At 40.3% G+C, this 24,863-nt stretch overlaps 1 protein-coding gene across 44 annotated transcripts in view; it reads left to right on the top strand.

The window, feature by feature from the left end:
• DOCK9 (dedicator of cytokinesis 9) overlaps nucleotides 1-24,863 on the top strand; it is a 292,970-nt gene that overhangs the window by 149,516 nt on the left and 118,591 nt on the right. For 43 of the 44 annotated variants that reach the window (XM_009427176.5, XM_054665524.2, XM_054665517.2 and 40 more), the window contains exons 3-9: nucleotides 7,594-7,683; nucleotides 11,929-12,011; nucleotides 14,480-14,549; nucleotides 16,233-16,328; nucleotides 17,291-17,425; nucleotides 22,875-23,049; nucleotides 23,994-24,061. In XM_009427176.5, coding sequence (XP_009425451.2) covers nucleotides 7,594-7,683; nucleotides 11,929-12,011; nucleotides 14,480-14,549; nucleotides 16,233-16,328; nucleotides 17,291-17,425; nucleotides 22,875-23,049; nucleotides 23,994-24,061 — 717 coding nt within the window. Of the gene's footprint in view, nucleotides 1-7,593; nucleotides 7,684-11,928; nucleotides 12,012-14,479; nucleotides 14,550-16,232; nucleotides 16,329-17,290; nucleotides 17,426-22,874; nucleotides 23,050-23,993; nucleotides 24,062-24,863 lie in introns of those variants that run through there. The other variant, XM_054665527.2, reaches the window with a different exon arrangement.

The raw sequence follows: 24,863 nt of genomic DNA, 5'->3' as shown, positions 1-24,863 counted from the left end.
AGAGGAAAAAACTTTTCTTTTTTTAAGTAAAAAGGAGCTATTTGAAATTTGTCATTCCAAACTAGACTTGGAGACAGTTGTAAATTTCACTCTTTTTATTCTGGGAGCAACTCTGTGCTTTTCTAGCTCATTCTGTTAAAAAAAAAAAAAAAAAAAGCAAAACAAAAAACTGTCCCATAAATATTGAGACTGGGGCTCTCAGGTATCTGTGCATCCTCATATGAGCCCTTTGGGAAAGGATGTCACCCTTTTTTCTTCCTTTTTAATTATGCCTGTGATTTTGTGGAACTTCCTATAAGACTCCTGTCTATATTTGCTGAAGGTAACTAAGAATTTCTTAGTGTCAAAGGCTACGTGTTTAACCTAAGTAATAATACTGACTGAAAATAATTTACCTTCTGTTATAATAGCTAGGAAAGGGCTTTTATCTACCTATCTGTCTATCGATCATCTATCTATCTATCTACGTATCTTTCTTTTTTTCTTTTTCTTTTCCTTTTCTTTCTTGCAGGTGCATACCTTGGTAAAGGGCTTTTATTTTGAAATTATGTTTGTGCTGTGAAGATTTCTATCCAAATAATTGTCTGAGATGCTAGCAATGTTTAGGTTTAATTTTCAGATCCATATTACACTAATTATGGTGTGAAATGTTTTTTCCCCTTTCCCTTTTCAAATGTACAGATTTATTAGCGGAATGGAAATGGCTTGTTTCCAAACATAGACATAGGACTGGTATGCTATGAATGCCCACCTTTATATTGGGCATTCAAATGATGTTGGGCATTGGGTCTATATAAAGTGGATATAGACCTATCTTTTAGCAGAAATATGATTTTAACTGATAGAAAAGTAGAAAAGAATGCCACAGCTATGAAAAAGAAAACTTGGCTTATTGTTGAGAAGGGCTTTAGTGCTTTTGGAGTATAAATCTCTTAGTATTGACTTGGACTTCGCTATAAGCTAAATAAATAAAACTATAGAAATTTAGTGTGAATTAGTTTGGCATAAAGTAGATGATTATCTGAATATGACTTTTAATACATAAAATCTGTGGAGAAATTTAAACAGAGTGCTCACTCATGCTATAGTCTTCTCTTGTCAGTTCCTATAATGGACCAGATAACTTTTTGTAATAATAGGGAGAAAAAACTTATATGCAAGTAATGGATGGTTATTGGTAGGTTCCTATTTCTGTCTCCATTGACTGCTTTATTCATTCTTTTTTTTGTTTCTTTTTTGTTTGTTTGTTTGAGACAGTGTCTCACTCCATCACCCAGGCTGTAGTACAGTGGCCTAGTCACAGCTCACTGCAGCCTCGAACTTCTGGTCTCAAGAGATCCTCCCATTTCAGCCTCCTGAGTAGCTTGGACTCGAGGCGCATGACACCATGCCTGGGTAATTTTTTTTATTTTTAGTAGAGACAAGGTCACGCTATGTTGCCCAGGTTGGTCTCGAACTCCTGGTCTAAAGCAGTCCTCCCACCTCGGCCTCCCAAAGTGTATTTACTCATTCTTGAAACATTTATCGAGTATTTAGCACATAGCTAGAAATAGGAAGATGTATCTCCTGTTCTCAAAGGAATTTGCAATCTGGTGGGGTAAAGAAGGGCATGTGGGTACAGGAGAGTTTTGGATAGTGGAGTCAGAGTTGACTAGCTGTTCAGACAGGTCTCGGGGTGGTTTATAAGGTCACCATGGTACAGGATCAGACCTCAGGTTTGCAAGTCCAAAGATGGGATTTGGTCACCCAGAGTGTTTCAGGCTCAGGGGACCTGACTTGTTGCAGGCAACCCCACAAGAGCACAAACCAGAATGTCATTTTATTAATACGCATTGAGAACTAGAATTCACAAGCAGATCAGAATACTATACTGGCTGTGCATTTTCTCCCAGTAGGAAAGTCTAAATGGGAAGCATATTATAAACAAGTGGCTCAGTGAGGCTGTACTCAGAGCAAGGGCAATGAATTAGAAGACCTTAGCAGCTGCTGGTATCAAACATTGACGGCCCCATTGGTGCCAAGCCTGGTAGTCCTCCCCTCCCCCATGGGTCCAGCCTAATGGGTTCCAACCTTTCTTTTATTATTATTTTTTATTTATTTTTTGAGACAGGCTCTCATTCTGTCACCCAGTCTGGAGTGCAGTGGCGTGGTCTTGGCTCACTGTGACCTCCACCTCCTGAGTTCAAGCGATTCTCGTGCCTCAGCCTCCCAAGTAGCTGAGACTACAGGCGTGCGCCATCATGCTGCCTGATTTTTGTATTTTTGGTAGAGATGGGGTTTCACCATGTTGGCTAGGCTGGTCTTGAACTCCTGATCTCAAGTGATCTGCCTGCCTCGGCCCCCTCAAAGTGCTGGGATTACAGGTGTGAGCCACCATGCCCAGCTCCAACCTTTCTCTGAAATAGTGATAGAGACACTGACAGAATTCCTCCAGCCGTGGAAGCCTGGTTCTTTCTGTTGGCCTATTCTTATCCCAGATGTGGACTTTTAGTGTTGTTTAATTCAAGACCAGTAAGAATTCTAGGCAGTTTTTCCTTTGACTTAAGTTTTTAGTTCTAGGACTTAATGGATATATTTATTTATTTATTTATTTATTGGCAAAGAGTTAATCTCATTCATTATATCTTAATTTTGTGCTTTGAACTTCCCAAGGGCAAGTTTATCTCCATGTTTCTCTTCATTTTGTACTGAATATGACTTGTGCTCATCCTTTACAGTTTAGCTTAAGTTAATTTTAGCTTTCCCTCAGTGTACCTTTTCTTGATGTCCTCTTCTCTACCTTACTGAATTTAGACGCCCTAACTTTTTTCTCTCATATCATCCTGTGCTTCTGTGCTCTTTTCTCTATACTCTTCTGTACTTATCATACTCTAATAATTATTTCCTCATCATCCTCTTTCATCAGACTGTAAGCTTTAAAAGAATAGCAAATATATTTTATTAAACTTTGTGTCTCCAACTGCTAGCTCAGTGTCCGGAAGAAAGTAGGGACCCAGTAAGGTGTGGATAGATGGATAGATGAATGGGTAAAATAACATTTATGCTGAGTCCTTAAATGATCAGTAGAATGTTTTTCCTAAGACACTACAAACTACTCTCAAGATCCAACAGGCATTTACTGTATCTTACTTGACCTCTTTCGTGGCATTGACTTGAGTGGAAGGGTGACTGTGGAAATGAGATTGCAGCATAGTGTATCTCCTCAGTTCTTCTGTCTTAACTCTGTAGTGTAGCTAGTATTTGAAATCCATTTTCATGAAAATGGCAGTATTCTTCAGTACTGTAACTTGGAGATGTTCCTAGTGTCTTACAATCTTGTTTTGGTTTTCTGTTGTTGAGTAACAAACCATCCCACAGCTTCGTAACTTAAGACAATAATTTATTATTTTTTGCAATTCTAAAATCTGGTCAAGGCTCAGCTGGGTGGTTCTTCTGTTTTACACTGTCTGTAGGAACTGGAATGTCCAAGATGGTTCTTCACTCACATTGTAGTATCTCGCCTGCGATAGCCGAGACCAGCTGGGAGATGGTGGGGCATCTTGTATATATCCTCTTTATGGCTACCTTGTACTTCCTGTCACCATGGTGGTCTCAAGATGGTAGAACTTATATGGTGACTGGCTTCCAAGAAGGAGGTAACGGAAGCTCCCAGTTTTTCTAAAGGCTAGATTTGGGCCCAGTGCGATGGCTCATGCCTATAATCCCAGCACTTTGGGAGGCTGAGGTGGGAGGATTGCTTGAGCCCAGGAGTTCAAGACCAGCCTGGACAAAATGGTGAGACCCCCCCACCCCCATCTCTCCAAAAATTCAAAAATTAGCCAGGCATGGTGGCTCATGCCTGTGGTCCCAGCTACTTGGGAGGCTGAAGTGGGAAGATCACTTGAGCCCAGAACGGCGAGGTTGCACTGAGCTGTGATTGCCCCACTGCACTCCATCCTGGGTGACTGAGTGAGATACTGTTTCAAACAACAACAACAACGACAACAACAAAGGCTAGGTTTATAACTGATCATCATTCCTTCTATCTCATTTTGTTGGTGAAAGCCAGCCCAGATTCAGGGAGAGGGGAGACAGGCTGTGCCTTTTGGTGTACAGAGCACTATGCATAGACGAGGAAGGATAGCAGCCATCTTTGGAGATTATCTGAAAGAGATCGAATAGTGTGTAGTTCAAGACATGCACGAAGAAATAGCACTTATGCTACACTACGTATGTACTAAAGAAGCACACCTAGTTTAGTTTCATTGGATGAAGTCTCTGGGGGAGAAAAAGGGCTCTGTCTGGTCAGAAAACTATTCTTTGTTAAAATCAAGGTTAGGAATTGATGAGTAATGGTTAATGTGTAAACCTCATTTAAAAATGAGAAACATCATGCTATCTTATCTGTTAAAACTCAGGTTTCTCTCCTCCTGTGGAAAATACATGAAGGAAAAAAAAAATTTAGGATTCTGTTTAATAATTTAAAGTTACTTTTTTTTTTTCCAAGTGAGAACATAATGGGACTTTGATATGGGAGAATAAAAAAGATCTATTTCCTTTTATTTTTCTCACCTTAGAGGGGTGTTTGGAAAAGTGTCCCATAATTAAAGTTTCTTGAGTTGGTTATTCTACTGGGAAATTTTTGTCATAAATTTTTTCTTCTTAATGTTAGGATGAAGAATGGCCTAGAAGTGACCCTAATAGTCCTATTTCTTGATGTGAGCTATTTCATGAATGTTTTAAAAGTATGATAATTAGTTTCAAAAATCTTGAAAGACCCAGATAAATCAGATCATAACACAGTAAGTGGAAACATAGAATGTATACTTTTTGAAGTAGCACCCGTCCTTCATAACAGTTGTGACAGTCTATATATATACAGTATATTGCTTTGTAGCTTTTTGTACAGATTGCGCCTGTCTTCCATGCTTATGGTCACTCATCTCTGTGGCATTTCACAAGAACAGATGTGTAATAAAGGTCACTGTTTCTTTGTAATACTTACAAAGAAGTCAGGACCCAGGAGGCTGAAGGAATAAATAATTTACCTGCCAAGGACTTTGGTGAAGAACAGAATTCATTTCTTCCACTCCTTTAGAATGGGGAGCCTTATTCTAAAAATAGGCTTTAAGATTACTTTCAAAGATACACACAGTGCAAGAAAAGAATAAATATAGGTGAAGCAGACACAACAGAGAGAGAAAATACAGGCAGGAAATAAATTGTACACAAAACACATGCCCTGAAGTTCTCCACCTAGGCTGGAGGGATAAGGGAGCAGAGGTTTGACCCAAAGCCACCTCTAACCAAAGGAAGAAGGGAAACTGCCAGGACCAATGCTGTGAGATCCCAGTGTAGTCATTTGCCATGAAGAGCTAACAGGGTAGATTCTCTTAGCAAAATGTTTGCTTGTATGCTGCTTTAATGACTATGATCTGTTTTTTTGTTTGTTTGTTTGTTTGTTTTTGTTTTTTGAGATGGAGTCTTGCTCTGTTGCCCAGGCTGGAATGCAGTGGCACGATCTTGGCTTACTGCAACCTCCGCCTCCCGGGTTCAAGTGATTCTCCTGCATCAGCCTCCCGAGTAGCTGGGATTATAGGCATGCGCCATCACACTCAGCTGATATTTTTGTATTTTTAATAGAGACGGGGTTTCACCATGTTGGCCAGGCTGGTCTTGAACTCCTGACCTCAAGTTATCCACCCACCTCAGCCTCCCAAAGTATTGGGATTACAGGCGTCAGCCACCGTGCCCAGTCGACTATGATCTGTTAATAGTACCTAAGGGTTACAGTCCATGGGAGAAAAAAACTAGAATATTTCTTTCTGAAACCTGAAGCCCAGGCCGGGCATGGTGGCTCACGCCTGTAATCTCAGCACTTTGGGAGGTTGAGATGGGAGATTGTTTGAGCCCAGGAGTTTGAGACCAGCCTGGGCAACATGGTGAAACCCCATCTCTATTTAAAGAATAAGGCTGGGTGTGGTGGCTCATACCTGTAATCTTAGTGCTTTGGGAGTCTGAGGCAGGTGGATTGCTTGAGTTCAGGAGTTTGAGACCAGCCTGGGCAACATGGTGAAACCCCATCTGTACTAAAAATACAAAAATTAGGCGGGTGTGGTGGTGCCCGTCTGTAGTCCCAGCTACTCAGGAGGCTGAAGCATGACAATCACTTGAACTTGGCAGGCAGAGGTTGCAGTGAGCCGAGATCATGCCACTGCACTCCAGCCTGGGTGACAGAGAGAGACTCTGTCTCAAAAAAATTAAAAAATTAGGCCGGGCGCGGTGGCTCATGCCTGTAATCCCAGCACTTTGGGAGGCCGAGGTGGGCAGATCACGAGGTCAGGAGATCGAGACCATCCTGGCTAACACGGTGAAACCCCGTCTCTACTAAAAATACAAAAAATTAGTCGGGCATGGTGGCGGGCGCCTGTAGTCCCAGCTGCTCAGGAGGCTGAGGCAGAAGAATGGCGTGAACCCGGGAGGCGGAGCTGGCAGTGAGCTGAGATTGCGCCACTGCACTCCAGACTGGGCGACAGAGGGAGACCCGTCTCAAAAAATAAAATAAAATAAAATAAAACAAATAAAAAATTAAAAAGAAAAAGAAAAGGAAACCTTAAGCCTAGTTATTGAGGTAGACAGGATGCTACCCCTACCCTGTCATTTTATTTAAAAGAAGCATTTAAGCCTAATGAACACGAACAGTTCTAATGTCCCTTGGAGGGGAGGTAGCATTCACAGTTCATAGATTCATTTAGCAATTACTGATTGAGCATCTTCTGTGTGTCTAGTTGTCTATGCTCTTAGGCGCTGGGGATGTGGCAGTGAGCAAGAACAGATGTAAATGACAAGAGATGGATGGTGGTGATGGTTGCACAATTGTGTGAATGTACTTAATGCCACTGAACTGTACACTTAAAAATGTTTAAAATGGCCGGGCATGGTGGCTCACGCCTGTAATCCCAGCACTTTGGGAGGCCGAGGCGGGTGGATCACCTGAGATCAGGAGTTCGAGACCAGCCTGATCAACATGGAGAAACCCCGTCTCTACTAAAAATACAAAATTAACCGGGCATGGTGGCGCAGGCCTGTAATCCCAGCTACTCGGGAGGCTGAGACAGGAGAATCTCTTGAACCTGGGAAGCGGAGGTTGCAGTGAGCCGAGATCCCGCCATTGCACTCCAGCCTGGGCAACAGAGCAAGACTCCATCTCAAAAAAAAAAGTTTCAAATGGTAAATTTATGTATATTTTACCACAATAAAAAAAGGAGTTAAGACAAGTAAGATGCTGTGTCGTGGGACTAGATCAAGCACTTAGGGGTGGGGTGTTAGGGACTTTGAACGGGGCCTCTACCCTGCGGGAAGGGCTGAGCTGGAGGGATCTGTGGGCCCCTGATCAAGAAAGAAGCAGGAGCTGTAACCGAGCCTGGCTTTGGAACTTGAGGCTGCCCAATGGAATCTGTTGTGTGTGACCGAAGGAGGCAGCTGCACTGGATGGGAGAAACTGGAGGGACTCTGTGGCTGCCAGGGCCAGCTGCAGGGCACACAGCTGCACTCTGAGGCTGGCACCTGCCTCCTTCACTTACCCAAGGCTTTTCCTCCTGTTTTTGTTTCCAGACGGCCATCCTGAGACGACAGGGTCGATACATATGCTCAACAGTGCCTGCGAAGGCGGAAGAGGAAGCACAGAGCTTGTTTGTTACAGAGGTAAGGCTCTTTCCTGCATTAATTTGCATTTTGAAGTCATTTTCCCCTAACTGCCTCCTTTTCTTTAAATTTCAAAATTGTCAAGAAAGTGTCAAAAGGGTAATTATATTTCTATGATGGAAGTTCAAATAGAATAATGTGAATTTTTCAGACTCTGAAACTTGGACAGAAATGTCCACAGGGGCTATTTCTTTTTTACGTTTTTATTATTTTTAAAACTTTATTTATTTGGAGGGGGCTATATCTGACTACAAAAAGTGAATTCCACAGAATTTATCTCATGGACTTAAAATAAGCAGTAACTTGTAAATGAATTCACTGGAAATCTTCGGGTGGTCTTGTTATTGATACTGTTTTTAAGGGTGATACACACATTTATGTATCATTTATTTCATTTATACATTTATATTTGCAAGTTATTTTTGACTAGTATTCATGAAGTACTAGCTGATAATAAGCAGGGTCTATCGCTAGTCAATATATATTATTATATATATTGATTACTATGTATATTCCTAATCAAGATACATTGATTAATATTATTTTTGTTTGAAAATACAAATAAAATTATCTTATGGAAGAAAGATAAATTATTTACTTTTTTATTTTTATTTTTATTTTTTGAGACAGAGTCTTGCTCTGTTGTCTAGGCTAGAGTGCTGTGGAGCAATCTTGGCTCACTGCAACCTCTGCCTCTCCTGGGTTCAAGTGGTTCTCCTGCTTCAGCCTCCCAAGTAGCTGGGATTACAGGCGTGCACCACCACGCCTGGCTAACCTTTGTATTTTTAGTAGGGACAGGGTTTCAGCCTGTTAGTCAGGCTGGTCTCAGACTCCTGACCTCAAGTGATCTGCCCGCCTTGGCCTCCCAAAGTGCTAGGATTACTGGCATGAGCCACTGTGCCTGGCCAGAAAGAGAAATTATTACAATTTAGGTTGTTTGCTTTAGTTTTTCCCCTTGGAGTGTTTGTTTTTTCCTCCAGGTAATTTTAGGTAGGAAGGAATAATTAGATGTTTTAATTTTGTTTCTTTAAGTGCTCCTTCATTTAAAAATAATGATTTTTTTTAATCCTGTTTTTTCTAGTTGATATTTAGATCATAAATATGCTCATCAATAAAATTGCTTACTATAAGGAAGCTATATATACTCTTATAAAGACCAATTAAATAACAATATTTAATTTCCATTGAGATTTTTGAAAAATTAAATATAAAATTAAAAAATTTTTAAGTGTGTTCTCTTATCTTTCTGAAGAAGTAACTTCCTGTCTTACCTCCTTTGCCTCTATATTAGTAAACTTAATTCCAGACAAATACAGCCAGATATGTTTGTGAATGTAGTTATAAATGTCTTTTTAAGGCAGATAGTGGCAAACTATGACCTGCAAGCAAAATCCAGCCTGTAGCCAATTTTTGTAAATAAAGTTTTATTGTAAAGCAGCCAAGCACATTTGTTTACATATTGCCTATGGCTACTGTCACCATGCAACTCAAAGTTAAGTAGAGATAATATGACCCTCAAAGCTGAAGATATTTATGATCTTGCCTTTTACACAAAAAGTTTGTTGACCTATGTTTTAAAGCATGTGGCAAAATTATTAATTGCTAACTCAGTTCTCCCAGTTGATTAAAAAAATATGGTTTTTTGAGGGAGAACTCTCCATTAAGTTATTTAATCACTGCAGGTTGAGCAATAGCTGCTTCATCCTATGCTGCTGGAGCCAACATAACTAAACACTTTTGGGACCCTTCCACTTGGGTGGAGTGAACATCACTTCCTCTTCATCCTCTGATCCAGGGAATGACCTAATGGCTTAAAACAAAGCAAAACAAAGCAGAAAAAAACTTCAAAAACCTTTCAGTGTAACTTCAAAATATTATTGAATTTCACCAGTTTGAAATGTTAATCGTATAATCAGTCAGTCACATTCCTGTCTTTCTGAAGGTACAGTTCTCAGGATCTGGCTTTCTGATGGAACTCCTTATCTCCTAGACTTTCTGCATCCCCAGAGGGATGGGGGTTGCTTGCCTAATTCTGTGCTTGTGCTTTGGAATTTAGCCAATGCCTGCTATGTAGATGGTCAACACTGGCTTGTTAAATCAATGAATCTCTAAATACTTAGCCAGATTCACTGTGGAGTTTTTTTTTTTTTTTTTTTGTATGTGCGATTCCTTATAATTATAAATATTTGAACATAATAAACTGTAATTATTTTCCCCATTTTGCCTAAGGTATTAAAATCTTGGCCAGGTGCGGTGGCTCACGCCTGTAATCCCAGTACTTTGGGAGGCCGAGGCGGGTGGATCACGAGGTCAGGAGTTCGAGACCAGCCTGACCAACATTGTGAAACCCCATCTCTACTAAAAATACAAAAAGTAGCCGGGCGTGGTGGTGTGCGCCTGTAATCCCAGCTACTCGGGAGGCTGAGGTAGGAGAATCGCTTGAACCCGGGAGGCAGAGGTTGCAGTGAGCCAAGATTGCACCACTGCACTCCAGCCTGGGTAACAGAGCAAGACTCCGTCTTAAAAAAATAAATAAATAAATAAAAATCTGGGCTCCATTCATAAATGAATTTATAATATACAAATTTATGCTGGTTTATTTAGTTTTTAATTGGGCAGGTACATTTTCTACTTCAGAATAGTTTTAATGTCCTGCAGGAGACTTGGTGGTACAATTTCAGTTCCAGAGCTTGTTGAAAAACCGCTGTAGCTCTTTGAAGAGAATAGGATCACACCCACGAGACCACGTCGTACATAGTCAGGCCTGACTACTTAGCTGTGCCAGTGGACCTAGGGGCAGTAGTGGGAAAATCCAAAACTATGGATTATTCTGAAATCTGACTGGTTTTGGAATGAAATTTTGAGTGTGAATGTATGATACCCAAAATGTGAAAATGCTTTGAGAAATCTAAAAAAATCATTTTCAAGGATAAAATAGCATTTTAAAATATTCGTAACTACAGAGTAAAAAATCAAAAAGTTTGCCAGCTCCAAAATCTGACTTTGCGCTTAGCCCTTCTCTGCCATTTATTCCACCTCTCAGAATAATTTTAAAAACTTACATTACCTTCACATCACACATCACACCCTTGCCAGTAAAGTGCTTATTGTAGAGCCTGGCACAAAATAAACACTTGCTGCTGTTGTAATTCTTACTTTCATGAGTTTGGAGGTGGAGGGGAGTTTGCTTCAGAAGACCTTCAGGCATGGCCTGTGACACAGATAGAAAGGTTGACAGTAGAAACGATGAAGTGAAAGAAGCAGAATAGAGACGTTGTTCATGTTAGTTACAGCCAGAGCCAAATAAACTAGATAAGGCATAAATACATTTATCGACCTATGTTTTCATTGATTCACTCATGCTTTTTTTCCCCCCACACTGAAGTCTGCACATAAGTAGTCAAGTGCTGACTGGACAGAAGATCATTTGAACTAAGCTGATTTTAACTAAAATTCTTTAGCTTTTGATTTTGACTCAATCATATTTGAAGATCTGGTGGATGTGGCATTATAATCTTAGGCTTTATGCACTATTGGAGGATCTTCATGGGTAGATGAACGACAGACACCAGGCTGGGCTGGCCCATTGAATCTGTCATGTGGCGAGGTAGTTTGAATGCAGTCTGTGTAGGTTAGGTCACTAATAGAATCCTTGGCAGTGGAGGACTACATTAAACATTCTGTACACACACACAGATGAAAATGTCATGGTGCTAATATTAATTGGAATGCATATGTTTCTTCCTAATTATTTCACTCTTTTCCTTATGAATGGAAAGAAAAACTGAGGGCAGATTTATATGGTAATATTAACTAACAGAGCTAGCTAGTTCTAATATTAGTAAATACCATGAAGGCGTCTTTAAGTTCACGCATTCTATTCACTTTTATGTCATAGTAGAGGCCACATGGCTTTTTAAGAACCAGGTGCTTACTCTGAAATAGTCCATTGTTAGGTAAATGTCACAAGGTTAGGTGAAGTTGTCTCCTTGTAAAACCTGCTCTCAGATCATTAATGATGATAACGTAAAGTGATACTACCCCCAAGGGTAATGTTTCAGTGGTTCAAAGTCTCAAGCTTCACAGGAATCTCTGGTGGTGGAATTTCAGGCATTAGCTCGTTGAGATGGGAAAAAATTTTTTTGATGTTTCTATGGGTATGCCTTCACAAACTTTCCCAAGTGTTTTCCAAAAATCACGTCTTTCTGTTTTTTATTTTCTATTTTTAAAATCCCCCTTCAATAGTGCATCAAAACCTATAACTCTGACTGGCATCTTGTGAACTATAAATATGAAGATTACTCAGGAGAGTTTCGACAGCTTCCGAAGTGAGTAAGCTATATTATACACATAGGGAAAAGTCTTTGTACTTGAAATGCTTGGGGGGAGGTATGTAACTTCATATGCAATCAGAGTAATTGAGGAAAATATTTCTAGATGGTTTATGTGTATGTGGTGTAACTATTGTTTACAGGGCCTTTGATTGTAAGACTCAAACATGCTACTTTGGTATTGATAGGTAGTAATAAACATGTGGATGGTTTAATTATGTCCAGTGGTTCTTTTCAGGGTACCACTGATAAATAAATAGGTGAAATTTTTTCACTACAAAATATGAAACAAACAAAACGTAAGTGTACTGAAATATGCTGCAGTGCATTTTTTCCTTGAAAAGAATATTTTGAAGAAGATAATTATAAAGAGCATTTTACATTGAATAAATTTTATGTTTTTAAAAAAAGTAAATCAAGAAACAAGCATTTTCCCAGTTAAATTTTTTTTTTTTACCTCCTTTAATGTATTAACTTATTCTAGACTATACCAAAAGCAAGTGTATTTAGATTGAATAGTTGTGGCCAAAGTGAATCGGGGTAGCTAGGTATTGCCTTGACAGACTATCTGTTATAAAAGGTTCCATTTTGTGTTGCTTTAAAGGAATACCTGAGACTGGGTAATTTCTAAAGAAAAGAGATTTATTTATTTATTTTTATTTAGTTAGTTTTGAGACAGAGTCTTGCTCTGTCACCCAGGCTGGAATACAATGGCACGATCTCTGCTCACTGCAACCTCCACCTCCCAAGTTCAAGCAACTGTCCCGCCTCAGCCTCCTGAGTTGCTGGGATTACAGCCACTTGCCACCACGCCTGGCTAATTTTGTATTTTTAGTAGAGACGGGGTTTCACCGTGTTGGCCAGGCTGGTCTCGAACTCCTGAACTCAGGTGATCCACCTGCCTCTGCCTCCCAAAGTGCTGGGATTACAAGCGTTAGCCACTGAGACTAGCCAAGAAAAGAGATTTATTTCGCTTATAGTTCTGCAGGTTGTACAAGAAGCATAGCACTGGCTTCTGCTCAGCTTCTGTTGAAGACTTTTGTGCTGCTTCAAAACATGATGGAAAAGGTCAAAGGGAAAGTTGGCACTTGTGAAAAGAGACCAAAGAGGAGGAGGAAACTCACTTTATAACAACCCATTCTCTTGGGTACTAATCCATTTCAGCAACAAGTAATCCCATCTTGCCAGGAACAAGAATTCACTCATTACTGTGAGAACAGCACCAAGCCTCTCATGATAGATCTGCCCCATAACCCACTAGGCCCAATTATGCAACAATGGGGACCAAATTTCAATCTGAGTTTTGGTGGGAATAAAAACCATATCCAAACCATAGCAGTTGGCAAATTGAATTATACTTGATTTTGGGAAAATTGAAAGCAAATAGTGATGGATTATGTTTTAAAACTAACCATCACCAATGAAAATATTACTTGAGACCTGATTAATGTATTTTTCTTTGCGTTTGTTACATCTTTGAGCTGGAACCTTTTATGCGGTTCTCAGTAGACCTAGCTGTTTGTTTTTCCTCCTTGTGTGGCTTTGCCACTCCTTAAGAATGTTCGGCCAATTCCCCGATTGCCTCTTTTTAAACCTCAGCCAGGAACACTCCCTCCTAGTATTATCTTCTCCAGATGGGTATGCTCTTTAGTTCTATATTTACCCAATCCTCCCTTAGGGATTTTTTAATTCTTCCCATTGGATTGGCTTAACCCATCTTTGTTGATCCTCTTGTTCATAGTCTCAGGGTTGAAAGATATCAGACTATGTCATGTCGTATACTTACTATCTAATAGACTGCTGGTACATTTTCCCTCTTGGCATTAATGAGAATTTCCAAATGTGTGATGAGAAAGAGAGGGAGAATTGTAACAGTGGTGAAGAACACAGATTCTGTGTTCTGCCTCAGACGACTCTGCCGTCTGTCAGCCTGATTTTCCTCATCTGTTAAATGGCCTTAACAACAGTCACCATGATTAAAGGATTAAATGAGAGGGCACATGAGAAGTGCACAGGGCCTGGCACGTCATACCCATTGAGTAAATGTAAGCTGCTTATTGGTATTGGTGTCTTGTTTTTGTTGTGGTTAATACCATCATTGTTAATCGGTTTCAATGCAACAACTCAATCTTCCTTTTTTTCCTCATAAACTTTGTATTAAAAGTTATTCTACCAAGTCTTTGTTTATTAAAAACTAATCCACTTTCTTATTTTTAGTATGCCTGCTCACTCCCCAGAAGCTGTGCTGTCTTTTCCACATAGCTTTTTGGAGCTTTCTTACTCAAGTCTTTTGGCTTACCCACCTTGAAAAGCAAGGGCATAGGTGGTTTTATTCTTTGTCTGAATAAAGAAGCTGGGCCATCTTTGGATTTCGTAAAGGCCGGGCCCTATGATGGAGGAAGAAATGCAAAGCGTCTTCCTTGACTAGGCATTTCTAAAACAAAATTTCTTTGTTGTTTTTATAGCAAAGTGGTCAAGTTGGATAAACTTCCAGTTCATGTCTATGAAGTTGACGAGGAGGTCGACAAAGATGAGGTGGGATACCTGCTTGCTGTTGCTTCTCTTTTCACTCTAGATTTAAACATCAATTTTACAGACTTAGAAGATTAGTTAGAAAATTACCGACATTTAGCCAAAACAGGCATTGGAGTGTTACATGAAACGGGAATAATTTTTTTAAAATGTTATTGATTGATTGGAATAAGGTCTCTGTTTCAACTTCACTGCTTAGCATTTCATGTTCTCTTGGTTGTGTTTATTTGTTCTGAGATCATTTTCAAAGACTTGGATCAGATCTGGCTACATTGTTAAAAGATATCAAGATGACTTAGACCTTGAATTTAGGTTGTTTTTCAACAGATCTCGAAACAGCTGCCAGCCAGTAGATTTAAATGGCTATTTCTTCAATGATTGCTTTTAGTGAAGTCTGATTTGATCAAGCCCACTCCCCCTATTCCTAGAGAAAAGCTCATGGCTAAAGAACTATATAAAGGGAGTAGGGCATTGAGATGAGTCTGCCCACTGAGTGAGGGAAACCTCACAAGAAGACAATGCCCATCTCTGCATTTCTCATCCTCCCCATTGATTGTTAAGTGTCCCATTGTGAGTTTAGGTTTTTCCTTCTTTAAAAAAATTGTCAGCTGAGCTATAACATTAGCCACTCATTAAGCAATGTGCATGTAGCAAATTATTTTAGAAACTACTTTTAAAATCTAAGAAAAATTACTACTCATTCAAAATGAACAATATATTGGGAACTTGGAACTGATTGGCATGAATAGTGACAGGAGGACCAATGGAAATATTGCATGTAAGACCATACACTAAACTGTAAAATCCTAGATGGTAAATTATTTCTATTATTGCTATTAATAGCAATAGTAAAACCACCAATATTAATGTTGAGATGGTCCAAGACAAAGCATATGATGAGTCTTTCTGCAATTGTCTGTATGATTACAAAAGCTTCGCCAGATTGTGTGTGTGTGTGTGTGTGTGTGTGTATTTTTCATCTGTCTGTTATACATACAAATATGTGCTTAACATATTTGTAGCAGCAGCTGGCAGCTCCACGTTCTTCTCCTTAAACCCAGGTCTTGCAGTGTGGGGTCTGTGCTTAAGAAGCAGGTCTCTTCACTTCTCTCAGCTCTTTCCTTCCACTTTTCTGACTCCCCCTTTTTCCCCTCTATCCCTACTTGCATTCCTGCCTGTCTCTCCTTCTTTATTCCCCCCATCACTTTATCTCTCCTTTCTGTATTGCCTCAATTTCCTCCCTTTCTTTATTCACCTTTCCCTGAACTAAGCCTCTGGGAAGGTTTCCAGGAATGTGCATGTGCTTTTGTCCTCTGACTATAGGGGAGTGTCATTTGAAAACATTTTTTCGTGAAACCAGGCAAGACCTTCCAACGTGAGTGGTCAGTTGAGGTATGTCCTTTTTGGTCCTTTTGTGGCTCATTAAACACTGACAAATAAAAATTTGGACAGGAGCTAGCTTTGCCTTTAATGGAATAAAGTTTTCAGAAATGTAGGCGGGTCTCTCTCTTTCACCGCTAAGTGGACTTTTATGTGACTTGTAGGCATTGGTGTCAATGGGTACTTCAGTAAAGGGGCAATGGACAACTTGGCACAAAGGGAATGACCTTCCCATTGACCAAACTCACAGCAAGCAACCCAGGTAATAACGGGAGTTTGACTGCTGGTGTTTTCCTTCTCTCCTAGGATGCTGCCTCCCTTGGTTCCCAGAAGGGTGGGATCACCAAGCATGGCTGGCTGTACAAAGGCAACATGAACAGTGCCATCAGCGTGACCATGAGGGTGAGGACGCACATCACTTTGCCCTCCCCTCTCACAAGCCCTTTCTGCCATAGAGCTCGAGAACAATGCTCAAGATGAATGCGCATGCTGTTCTTCCCCACAAAAGGGACATTGTCTGATTCCTAGGATGCTCCCCTGGTGATAGCACCCCCATTGGCACAGCCTCATCCACCCACTTTCCCTCACTGTCTTCTGACCACCAGCATAAGGAGACCATCCCTGGGCTGGTGTGAAGGTGCAGACACTGACATAGGCTTTCTTCTCTGTAATAACTGAAAAGTGCTCTTTGGTACCTCTCAGAATGTCACCAAGGGGCTATCTGTCATGCCAATCCTGAGCACTTCTGTGGAGGTGTACTGCAACAAAGTCAAGTAAAGCAAAAATTGAGGATGAAAAAAGAAAATAGTTGCATAGAAGAGAAGGTTGCAGAGAGAGAAGTCAAACCAATAGAAGAAGCTATTCAGGAGAAAAGTGGGACCAGAGAAACATCAGGATTAATAACAAAGGGAAGAGAAACAAGGGAGTCAGGGAGATAAAAATTAAGGAGGAAATGTGACTGTCATTACCCTGAGGCTGGAAAATCATTCAGCGTCATGAGGCAAAAAATAGTTCCCATTCTGTGAGCAAGAAACCCTGGGGATTTTAGAGAAAGTTTCTGTCCTTCTGTGCTGCATCCCAAATTGGAAGTCCCTGCACTGCTTTTGGGTAGTTATGTAAAATCTCTGATTCCGTGGGTGAGAAAAATGACCCATGGATATTAGGGGAACCACCTCCTCAGAACTGAGATGCAGTGAGCTTCTTAGATGGGATGGGGAGTCTTAACCCCACAGTGACCTGGAGCGTCAGCTAGAGTGAGAACGGAAACAGGTTTTATGTATGTATGTAGTCATAAGTGGGTTATTGATAGAGATTGTGACCCTCTTCATTTTGAAAGAATAGCTGTGTGTGTATTTTTCTCTCAGTCATTTAAGAGACGATTTTTCCACCTGATTCAACTTGGCGATGGATCCTATAATTTGAATTTTTATAAAGATGAAAAGATCTCCAAAGAACCAAAAGGATCAATATTTCTGGATTCCTGTATGGGTGTCGTTCAGGTAAATATGAAAAGAGTTTTACCATTATGTTTTCTTATCTGCAGTAGTGCTTATGTGTAAATTAGCAGATTTAAGCAAACACTTCCAAAAATGGCAATATGCATGGTAGAAATATAACATATAACTTTAAATGAGGCAAGCCTTGTTTTTCATCATTGTAGAAGATGGAAGGGATAATGTAGAGGCAGAATTATGCTGTGGCAGGCAGGAACACTCTGGCTCGGCCACTTTATAGCTGCGTGACCTTTAACAGGCTACTTAATTCAGATAATGAGAATGTTTCTTTAATATGGCAAATGAGTACAGTGGATGAATCAGTGCAGGAAAATATTTAAAACACTTCATAGTATCTCAGTGGTGATTTTTATCGCTAGCGTTGTAGTACCAGTGGCGGTGTAGATCAGTAAAGAGATTAGGTTTCAGCGCAGATTGAGTTCAAATCCCTGCTCCTCCACTTACTAGCTGTGTAACCTTGGAGATGTTATTTAACCTCTCCGTACCTCAGTTTCTTCATTTGTTAAATAAGGATAATGTCAGTACCAAATATGGTTACTGAGAGGGTTAATTCATTACACATGTAAAAAGCTTAGAACAGTGCCAACAAATGGTAAGCATTTGGTCAATATTAGATAGTTTTGTTATCATAGGGCTGTTGTACTTTTATATCATAGGGCTTATGTACTTATCCTTTAAAATTATTGTTAATTAAAGATAACACATGAATGTATTTTTATTGTAAAAAATCAGACAATACAGATGAAGTGAAAGTCCTTCTGGACTCCTCCCCTCCTTCAGTGTCTCTTTTCTGAGGGGAGCTACTACCAGTTTTGCATGCATCCTTCTGTAGCTTTTTAGCAGTCTTTGGAAGAGAGTTGTCAGTTTCCCTGTCCATCATCTGTCCCTCCATCCATCCATCCATCTGTCCACCCCTCCATTCATCCAGCCTTGCCACTTTCAAGGAAGATTTAAGGCAGCAGCTTATAAGCATACACAGGACATGGGATAGCATAAATTTAAAGTGGGGGTGAAAGCAGAAAGATGAACAGGGGATTGGGATAAGAGTGAGAGAAAATACAGTTGAGGAGAAAGCATATGTTTTGAAGATCTAACACCTGCTATGGGTGGGCCACCACCTGGGCTCTATGCTTTCTCACTTGGAGACCTGTTCAGTCACACAATTCACAGTGCACATAAGATAAAGACAATCCAATTAGTCAGAAGCTGCCCAAGTAATCTCAGAATGAAGATCATTCAGGCATTTTTCTCAGGGTTCCCCTCAGACAGAAGGCTCTGTGGTTGATGAACAATCTTCCTAACAACCCCTCACAAAAGATGCAGTCACCATTATCAAAGAATTCTCCCTTCAGATAACTCCACGATGGCTGATCACATCAGCCTGTAGCTCGATTCTGTAAGGAGATTGTTTGGTGGGGCCAGTGTGACACAGCTCTCTGGTTTGACTAAAGGTATACTTGTTACATATTTACATGTTTACCTAGAATTAAAGTGCATTTTCTTCCAAGGATACATTTGTCTGATTGAAACAGCCCAGCCCCGCAGTGGCTCACGCCTGTAATCTCAACGCTTTGGGAGGCAGAGGCGGGTGGTCAGGAGTTCGAGACCAGCCTGACCAACATGGTGAAACCCCGTCTCTACTAAAAATACAAAAATTAGCCAGGCGTGGTGGCGGGCGCCTGTAATCCCAGCTACTTGGGAAGCTGAGGCAGGAGAATCGCTTGAACCTGGGAGGTGGAGGTTGCAGTGAGCTGAGATTGCGCCATTGCACTCTAGCCTGGGTGACAGAGCGAGACTCCATCTCAAAAAAAAAAAGAGAAACAGCCCAGCAGTGCTGAAGGGCAGTGCTTCACCCCTGCATCACCCTCACCCACTCACATCCTATTCCCTTGAAATAGTAGTGGTGCTAGATCACAAGTGTTCACTGCTGTTTCTTCGTTCATCAGTTTTGGACGTCATTGCATGATTTCCTGTGCTGGTAGATTGGATTTTAGCTCCTGGCACCCTCCTTTGGCCTCTAGTCTGGATGAATTGCTTTCCTGCCCCACACACCTGCCATGTAGACATTCGGCCTGTCTTCCTCCCTGTGTTGGGTTTCCTGTTTCTGGGACCTTATGCCTTCCTCTTTCTTGTTCTACTTTCTTGTTTTGGGGGAGCACATCTTCTGCAGCTTTCTGAGGAATTGTGTGTGAGATGTTAATTTTTTGAGAATTAGGGTATCTGTTCATATCTTTATTTTTGCATTCATGCTTGACTCATAGTTTGGCTAGTTATAAAATTCAAAGTGAAATCATTTTACCTTGGAATTTCAAGGGCATCCCATTGCCGTCTAGTTTCCACTGTTGTTTGGAGGGTTCTGATGTTACTCTAAATCCCTGTTCTTTGTGGTCTTCTCTTTAGTGTTCTAAAATTTTGGTTGTTGTGTCTTGATTTTTATTTTATGCTTTGGTAAGCTTTTTTGTTAAGGTATAACATATAAATAGAAAATAAGGTATAACATATAAATAGAAAATATATGCCTAATGCATGTGTGACTCGGTGGATCTTTCTGGAGCTCGGCTCTTTCTTATCTTTGTGCTGTTTTATTTCCCGTCATTCTGGAGACTCTGTCCTGCATATTCTGGCCACCTTGGTCTTCCCCGGGTCTCGTCAGTGTCTTCTACTCAGCAAGATGGCAGGGCTCTTTTTGGATTCCCCTTCCTGTGCTGCAATTCAGATACTGCCTCCAGGCAGAAAGCTGAGGCAATTTGGGGCTCACTTCAGTCTTTCCCTTCTACAGAGAAAGGGCTGCACTGCCTTTTGTCCCCTATCTGAAAACAGTTATTTCATGTATTTTGTCCACTTTTCTAGCAATGATGGTGGGAGGCTAAGTCCAGATCCTGTTTCTTCCTTATGGTCAGCAGTGGAAGGGAGGGGTCCAGAATCAGATGTCTGCAGGGACCAAGGAGGTAAATTAAGTGACAGAGAGGCCTGGTTGCAAAGCAATAGGGAATGCTGGGGTGACCTGGAGCCCAGTGCCCCATTTAAAGGGGGCATCTCCTGCCCACCTGCAGCTGGTGCCGCCAGGTGGAACCCCCGGCTCAAAGGTGCCAGATCATCTGGTTTCTCAAAAAGCAAGAAATACAGAATTTGAGTTAAACTTTGGTAACTTTAGTTATTGGTAACTAACTTTAAAAACCACTTTGAAAAATAAATAAAGAACACCAAAAGGTAATTTGAGAGGATACAAAAAGCAAACAAACAAAATACCACTGTGCAGTACCCCCGCCCTGCCGAAAAAAAAAAAAAAGAAAAAAAAAGGTAAAATACATGAAAGTATATTTGGGCCCACGTTCAAGACTGTAGCACCACTTAATGCTCACTGAAAATTGTTTTCAGTCAACAGCTAATGTGGATGTCTCTTAGCTGGCAATTCAGCCTTCTCTGAAGGCCACCACTATGAACAATCTAATTATATCAGAGTATGTTTATTGACAATGTCTGTGAAGTAAGGAGTGCCAGAGTGATTTATCAGTGACAGTGAATTGACTTCTTGGGTGGGATTCCCAAGTAGGAGTTTTATTTGTATTCTTTAGTCAAAAGACCTTTAAGTTATTTTTTAGCTGAATTTTCTGGCACTGACTTTAAAAAGAAGGTTAAAGCAAAACTAAATGTATTTGGCAACCTCATTTTTTAAAGTAGGAGGTAATTATTTTTGTTTTATAAGAGAGTTTTGCTGCCTGTTTCTGGCCCAGGGACAGATGTTTATAAGTACAACTGCCCTGAGCTATCAATTAGTCTCCGGGGTGCATTTCAAAATCTAAGGTTCTGACTTCAATGGAAGTCTCTTCCTTCAAATTGTCTTTGCAGATGCAGCTGATGGTGTTTTTCATTTAATAAAGTGTATCCAAGGCTTCAAAAGAGTAAAATAATTTGTTTTTATCTGTGTCTGTTTGTAAACTAAGCATGAAAAGTTGTGATTTAAGTGTTTTTAAAAATTATTACTTATGGATATTATAAAAAAATTAGTTGACTGGTGCTGTGAATTTAAAAAAGTGCCTAAACTAAAAAATTTTGAAGCATTTTAGAACCCTTGAAATTTATTATACTTATTTTGCAGATGAGAAAACTGAGGCTCAGAAACAGAAATTATTTAGAATTGAGGCCTAATTTTTTTTCTCCACTTTTAACTTTCTCTTTTCACGATTGTGAGTATGCAGGGAAAGGAGGAGAGAAAATTCATTTTGTTTCAAGCCTTTGACTTCTTCCCTGGTTCTTGCCTTGAAGTTTAAGTGGAATCCAAAGTGTCAATTACTGAGCCCACAGCAGACAGTCTGTGCACAAGAGTGTGTGGCTTTGCCAAGGGGAGCACTTGACTTTGCATTTCTAAGAACTGTGCTGCAGAATCACAGAGACTTTTGGGAGGGTTGCCCTGTCCCTGAGACATCCACCAAGGAACTCTTAGAAAGACTGTGGATAACACAGTAGGATTTTAGTGGCTATATGGGGGGCTGTCCTGCTGGCTCAGGTTAGTGGGAGTGTTTGATTTCATATCGCTCAGCCTGTCCTTACAGGGGATCTTGTGCCATGATCCTCAGAGCTGAACCTCTGTCTGCTGCGGCCAACCTGGGGAGATTTTGCTCCCTGGAGGACATCTTGGAATGTCTGAAGACTGGCATCTATTGGCTTAAGGCCATAAATTTCGCTAAACATTGTAGAATGCATGGGCCAGCCCCTCACAACAAAGAATTGGCTGCTCAAGTGTCAGTAGTACCGAGATTGAGAAATCCTGGCCTAGTGCATGTTCATCTTCCGTCTGTTACTGCACGTGGACTACTGTTCTTGCTCTGTGAGCCAGTCACCCTCTTGCAGGCATGAAAACTGGAGGCATGAGGCAAGGCCACAGACAGGGAGTCCAAATACCATTTGGGATTCATAAAGGATGGGAAAGTTCCAGATAAGTAAGCCAAACATAATAATAGATAAAGGTTGGCTTTTAAAAATGTAATACCATACACTACTTCATTAAAAAAATAGGAGCTGAAGAAATATGAAAATTTTACATGAAATTTCATTTATTCAACAAATATTTTTCAAATACCCACTATGTGCAAGTCACTGTAGAGTCCATAGAGACTAAGGATGTGTAGCACTGACAAAAATGGGAAAACTGAGGAGGTTTCATTCCACTGCAGGGACACACAGTGAATCAGATGAGTATGTAAAGCAGGTAATGAGTCAGAAGGAAAAATAAAGCTTGCAGGAAGTGAAGCAGGGAAGGTGGACAGTAATGGGATTTCATGAGGAGGGGGCTTTCATGAGGAGGGGGCAAGCTATTTAAAATAGCCTGGTTCTAAATGCCAATGAGATAGCACTCACCAACAAGAGAGAGTAATTATTTTAAAGCAGTTCTAATTCTTTTAAAATATATCTGTTTATCCTTTTTTCATTTCAGAACAACAAAGTCAGGCGTTTTGCTTTTGAGCTCAAGATGCAGGACAAAAGTAGTTATCTCTTGGCAGCAGACAGTGAAGTGGAAATGGAAGAATGGATCACAATTCTAAATAAGATCCTCCAGCTCAACTTTGAAGCTGCAATGCAAGAAAAGCGAAATGGCGACTCTCATGAAGGTAGGTAGGCTTGGCTTCCCCCGGGCACATACACACTCTGTGGGTGTCTTTATTTTTGCCAGGTGGGTATAAGAAGGAGACCTGTGTTGCACAAGTACATGAGAGGTGGGACGGATAGGAGCTCTTTACAAATAGCCTGTCAGCAAAGGTTTTGTCACATTATAACTTACTTCCCTGACATTTTGTATATGGAAATCATGTAATGTAATGGGAAGAACCAAAGCTTTGGAGGCAGAAAGGGAGACCTGGGTTTGAGTGCCATAAATACTATATTTCAGCTGTGTAGCCCTGGGTAAACAACTTATGTTTTCTGAGCCTCACCTATAAAATGGGAATAAACATGAAAATTGCTGGGAAGATGGGAAGTGTAAATAAGAAATGTGTAAATAAGAAAATGAATCTCAAGTATCTGGCGTAGAATTTTACTGTATTATAAAATATTAGTAATAGTTAGAATGCATGGGAGCCTCAGATTAAATTGGTGAGAAAAATCTGGCTATGTTCTTGACAATTCATGTTTTACTTCACCCCTTAGGTGATTCCCAACCCTGGCTTCCCCTTAGAAGTACCTGGGAGCTTTTTAAAAATACCATTTACCTGGTCCCACAAAAGATTCTGATTTAGTTGGTCTGGGGTGGAGCCTGGGCAGGTCTGACTTTTAGGGGGTCTCATGGACGTGTCCATGTGGGCTGTTGTTCATAGCTAGCGTCAGTTCTAATTGGACGGTGTCCATGCTATACCAGCTACTCAGTGTTTTGACTTTCATCACTGAGCCTGTGGATCAGTATTTTTTCAAAGCACCCCAAGTGTTTCCCAGGAGCATCCAGAGTGGGGAACCACTGTGTTCATTTGAAGGCACCTAAGAGAAACGGCCTTCCTCCTCCTGTTTCAAATGAAATGCTATGAATTACAAGTGATTCCGATGATCTGTTTTGCCATTTTAGATGATGAACAAAGCAAATTGGAAGGTTCTGGTTCCGGTTTAGATAGCTACCTGCCGGAACTTGCCAAGGTAACATCGTCTTATATCTTCTGCTCTTCGTTGAATGCTGTTGAAGTATGTCTCATTTCATTGGTTTGTCCAGAATGGAATCTGTTGAAATCATAAAAATTACATTGTGATTACCTCTCTCTTTTTCTGACCTGATTACGAGGTGACATGTACTCATGCAGTATGATTTCAGGTCTGTCTTCTAAAACGTACCCTACAAAGTATTCTCCTTTTATTATTATTTTAAGTGTTTTTTTCCCCGATAATGCTTAACACTGCATCACAGGTACTGAAGAAATAACTGAAATATGCAGGCAGATGTTCTCATAATAGCATCGTACTTTCTATGTTGATACATGTGCTCTCCCTTACTCAGGGTAATAGACACGGTTCCAAAGAGGAAGGACCTGGTAATCTTGCCATGAAACCCGGGGGTTGCCTGAGTTACAGAAATTGTTTCGGGTCACTCTTAATGGAAAAAAAATAAGCTATTCCTGTGTCTTACAATTTTGAGAAATTTAAAAGTTACTGAAAAGCACAAAGAAAAGCAAATCAACCATACTGCTACTTCCCAGATTAAATATCTATTATGATGTTGCCTTTTTAGCTTCCATATTCTTAAAAGATATAAAACATCAGTTATAGTTGAAGTTCTTTTTAAACACTGTCCTTATTCCCATTCTCTTCTTCTCCCACAACCCCAATCAGAAACAAGCACTATTAAAAGTTTTACTTTCATTTTTATATCTTTACAAATAAATCTATCATAATGATATATACAGTATGATTTAGTATGTTTAAAAATGTTTTATAAATGCTAACA

This window comes from Pan troglodytes, chromosome 14 (assembly GCF_028858775.2).
Source record: "Pan troglodytes isolate AG18354 chromosome 14, NHGRI_mPanTro3-v2.0_pri, whole genome shotgun sequence".
Lineage (NCBI taxonomy): Eukaryota > Metazoa > Chordata > Mammalia > Primates > Hominidae > Pan > Pan troglodytes.
This window is presented reverse-complemented; position numbering and strand designations above follow the sequence as displayed.